The sequence below is a fragment of the Penaeus vannamei genome, chromosome 34 (assembly GCF_042767895.1).
Source record: "Penaeus vannamei isolate JL-2024 chromosome 34, ASM4276789v1, whole genome shotgun sequence".
NCBI lineage: Eukaryota > Metazoa > Arthropoda > Malacostraca > Decapoda > Penaeidae > Penaeus > Penaeus vannamei.
In genome coordinates, this window is record NC_091582.1 from 18,641,769 (window position 1) to 18,646,768 (window position 5,000).

The 5,000-nt window shown below is 42.0% G+C and overlaps 1 protein-coding gene across 1 annotated transcript in view; it reads left to right on the forward strand.

The window, feature by feature from the left end:
* The window catches only part of LOC138859249 (uncharacterized), a 94,729-nt gene that overhangs the window by 87,435 nt on the left and 2,294 nt on the right, over positions 1 to 5,000 (forward strand). Inside the window, exon 2 of the mRNA XM_070113467.1 lies at positions 4,755 to 5,000. This exon is cut by the window's right edge and continues 660 nt beyond it. Coding sequence (XP_069969568.1) covers positions 4,755 to 5,000 — 246 coding nt within the window. The remainder of the gene's footprint in view (positions 1 to 4,754) is intronic.

Below are 5,000 nucleotides of genomic sequence, written 5' to 3' on the forward strand. Positions count from 1 at the left end.
GAGGCGCGACGAAGAAGGCGGGAGACAGAGAGGCGAGGAGGAGGCGGAGGCGAGAGACAGAGAGATGAGGAGAGGTAGAGGCGCGACGAAGGAGGCGAGAAATAGAGAGGTGAGGAGAGGCGGAAACGCGACGAAGGAGGCGAGAGACAGAGATGCGATGAGAGGCGAGGAGGAGGAGGCGAGAGACAGAGAGGCGAGGAAGGTAGAGGCGCGACGAAGGAGGCGAGAGACAGAGAGATGAGGAGAGGCGGAGACGCGACGAAGAAGGCGAGAGACAGAGAGATGAGGAGAGGCGGAGGCGAGAGACAGAGAGGCGAGGAAAGCAAAGGCGCGACGAAGGAGGCGAGAGACAGAGAAATGAGGAGAGGCAGAAGCGCGACGAAGGAGGCAAGAGACAAGGAGGCGAGGAGAGGCGGAGGCGAGAGACAGAGAGGCGAGGAAGGCAGAGAGATGAGGAGAGGCGGAGACGCGACGAAGGAGGCAAGAGACAGAGAGGCGAGGAGAGGCAGAGACGCGACGAAGAAGGCGAGAGACAGAGAGGTGAGGAGAGGCGGAGGTAAGAGACAGAGAAGCGAGGAGAGGCAGAAGCGCGACGAAGGAGGCGAGAGACAGAGAGATGAGGAGAGGCGGCGGCGAGAGACAGAGAGGCGAGGAGAGGCGGAGAGACGAGGGCGTGTGATGAGAGATCGATAGATGGGGGCGATCAATTTGATTACTTTCCGAGGGGGGGGGGGTCGATCAGCTGATTTTTGGCCATCGATCTTAATGGCCTAGAGAAGGTTGGGGGAGAGGGAGGGAGGGGGGGGTAATAATTTCAAAAGGTTTCCTCAAAGTTTTATAGTCTATAGGAATGAAGGTTGTTGTTTTAAGAGTTTTATGTATAGGGAAAAAAGGGGAAAGAACTTGGGAGTGTTTTAAATAGAGATGATAAAGATGGGGAATATATTACATCAAAATGGCTACCTGATATTATACAGACACATAATGCACGGCCAAAATTTTTCCCACATTATCATATTCAACGATCTTTCTTAGACCACTTTGTCAAATGTTTTCCCATACACTTCATTTCCATATTAGATGATCGGTTTTGTTTAAGCTTCGGATTAGGAAAAAAAGAATGAAAATAAAAAATAAATAATAAAGTTGAGAGGAAAATACCCCGTATCTCGATGCAGATCCGACCGACCAATCAGCGCGCTCCGTGGCTAAAATACGCTCGCTACAGGGCCCGCTTCTTCGACCTGGGTACCAAGGGATATTTTTTTCCCTCGTTTTATTTTTCTTTTTCTTTTCTTATCCCATTTTTTCCCGGCCTTTCTTCTATCCCTTCGCCTTTCCATTTTGAGCATGTAGAAGGACGTGGAGTACTTGGAGCTTCTACTCCAGGCAGCAACACGGTGGAAAAACGACTATTCTCGGTACGTCAAGCGAAGGATTTTTTTTTTTTTTTTTTTTTTATTTATTTATTTTTTTTTTTTTTTTTTTTTTTTTTTTGCAAAAGTGGACCTCCACTTAAAATTCCCTTTCATGTCCTTCGTAGTTTCGTTGCGAACTTGTGCCAATAGACAGCGCTTTTGCCGACGAATCCTGTTCGCGAGTTCATATAAACGCGGACGAGTGTGTTACTTACACTCACTTAGATTCGGGTTAATTAATTTGGTCTATTAATGTCGCGCATTTAGGCAGCGAGACATTCAATAAGATAAGTTAGACAGACAGACAGACGGATAAGCAAGCATACAAACAGGACGGATAAGTAAACAAACAGACAGACAGGCGGATAAGTAAGCAAACAAACAGACGGATAGACAGACAGACGGATAGACAGACAGACGGATAAGTAAGCAAACAAACAGACGGACAGACAGACAGACGGATAACCAAGCAAACAAACAGATGGATAGACAGACAGACAGACAGACGGATAAGTAAGCAAACAATCAGACGGATAAGTAAACAAACAGACAGGCAGACGGATAAGCAGACATATAGATAGATAGATAAGCAAGGAAACGGACAGACGGATAAACAAGCAAACATACAAAAAGACAGCATGAATGAATGGATTATTGAATAAATGAATAAGAGATATGCAAATAAACAAGTAGACAAAACAGACAGTTGGGAACAAAATAAAGAAAGAAAATCAACGAAACAAGCAAGGCAAACAAGAGAGAGAAATCAAACAAAATGGAACCAGGCATAGTTCGTAATAAAAATTATAATGATGATAATAGAGATTAAAATTCAGACATACGAACAAGTTAGCAACCAACGGAAAACAAGTGAAAATCAGCAAAACAAACAGAAAGACAGACCAGAAACGAAAGAAAAACAAACAAAGAAAGAAACACCAAACAACAAAAACAGAGGATGAGGTATGCAATCAAGAAAAAAATAAACAAAAAACAGCTCTAAGGAATCGGACAGAGGAAACAAGTTTAAAAAAAACAACAAACAGAAACAAAGCAACTGTAAAAAAAAATAATAATAATAAAAAAATGAAAAGATAAAAAAAACAGAAAAAAACATAAGAACAGGTCAGGAATTAGCAGAAAAAAGATAAAAACGTGTCAGACATACAACATAAGTAAAAAAATAAATAAATAAATAAACAAAATCAACAAAATTAAGCAAATTACTTTATTATTACTTTATTTATTGTCAGCAATCATCACGTAAGAAATAAATACACAAATAAAGAAACGAACATAAATAAATAAAAATTAATGAATAAGAAAAGAACCAAACAAGTTAAGACATTCCAAGAAAAACTAGTTCACCAAAACAAAAACAAGAACAGCAAAACAAAGCAAAAATAAATAAATAAATAAATATATAGAAAATAAATAATAATATTAGAAATAATAATAATAATGAAAATCAAGATAATAATAAAGATAAAGATAATAAAGATAGAGATAATAATAAAAATAAAGATGATAATAAAAATAAAGATAATGACAAAAATAAATATAATAATAAAAATAAAGATAATAATAAATATAAATATAATAATAAAAAACAAAAAACAAAAAATAGACAACTAAACAAATAAACAAAAATAATAAATAAACAAATAAACAAAAAAAAGCAAACAGTAACCAGCAGGCGAGGAGGTCAGCAGCAATCAGGAGCCGCTGTTCGACGCCAGAGACTCCAGCAGCTGTCTGGCTTTAACCGCTGCGCCAGACGCCCCCGCCCGGACCCAGCAGTCACCCTATCTGCGCTCACGTGAAATTATCCGGAATTTAATAGAATTCTCGTTACGGATGCGGAGTGGGGGGTGTAGGGTGGGGTGGGTGGGAGATGGAGGGGGGTGGATGGGGGGAGGTGGGTGAGGTGAGGATGGGATGGGGGGGAGGTGGGGTGAGGGTGAGGGTGAGGTGGGGTGAGGAGGGGTCTGAGGGGGGGTGTGAGGAGAGGAAGAGGGTGGGGGGGGAGAGATAGGGGGTGGGGGGGAGAGATAGGGGGTGGGGTGAGGAGAGGAAGGGGAATGGGGGGTGGGATGGGGAGGGGAAGGGGTAGAGTTCGGGGTCGGAGGGGTCGGAAGGGGTGGGTTGGGGTGGAGGTGGAGAGAAGGGGTACAGTTCAAATTTAGGTTAGATGGAAGGATTGAGGGTAAGGGGGTTGGGGGTATGGGTAGTGGGGGATGGGGGATGGGAGGGAGGGTGTGTGACTCGTGTGATGAGGTTAGTGTGTGTGTGTGTGTGTGGGTATGTGGGGGGGGGGGGGGATGCGTAGAGGGTGGAGGTGGTTTCCTCTCTGTGTTAGGTTAGGTTATGTATTGTCTCTATCTATCAAGTTTCCGCTACTCTCTCTCTCTCTCTCTCTCTCTCTCTCTCTCTCTCTCTCTCTCTCTCTCTCTCTCTCTCTTTCACACACACGCACGCACACACACACACATAAATACATGTGTGTGTGTCTTTCTATCTAAATATCTATTCATACGTTTACATTATATGTGCCTACATATATGCATCTATATATCTGTGCGTATATTACACTGCATAATATGAAACTAGGTAATCATACATGCTCACATATGAAACACACTTCAGAGATGTGAGTGCGTGTGCCAGTGTGTGTGTGTAAGTGTGTGTGTGTGTTTGTTTGTTTGTTTACAAGACAATTAATTCGCTCTTTTTTCTCTCCTCAGGTAAGAGGTCGAAGCCTGTTCAACAATGCAATACAAGAATCCTGCACAGACGACAGAACGCAAAAGGTGATTAGAAAAACAACTCTATTCATTACTTTTATCAACATTTTATATTACTTAATTATGGACATAAGGGAAGAAAAAAAATCATGTAATCGTTCGAAATGATTGGAAGTATCGATCGATTGATAGATGGATAGGTAAGCAGATAGATACATTGATAGATATATAGGTTGGTAGATAGATAGGTAGAAAGCTGTGTAGGTAGATAGATAGGTAGGTATAAAAGTATGTAGGTATATAGATAAAAAGATGGATAAATAGATAGATACATAGATAGCCAGATAGACAGATGGATAGACAGATATACGTTTTGATATAGAAATTGATAGTTAGTTAGATATAGACATAGATATAGACACAATATTGATATAAATAAAACATATAGACGTAGATACAAACACAACATTGATATAGCTATAATTACATAGATATAGACATAATATTGATATAGATAAAACATATATAGACGTAGATACAAACACAACATTGATATAGCTATGATATTGATATCGCTATAATTCACAATCAGATTTTCCCAAATTCCTGTATTTACTCCAGACTTCGCCTTAAATCCCCTTCCAAGCGAGGGTACTTACCGGCTTAGTAAGTTGCCGCCCAAAAAGCCCATGTTTGTCCTCGGCTCACTCTTATACTCGGGCTCAGGGGCGTGGGCGTGGGCGGGGGTGTCACTCTACGGGCGTGGGCGGGGGCGTCACTCTACGGGCGTGGGCGGGGGCGGGGGTGTCACTCTCCGGGCTTGGGCGTGGGCGGGGGC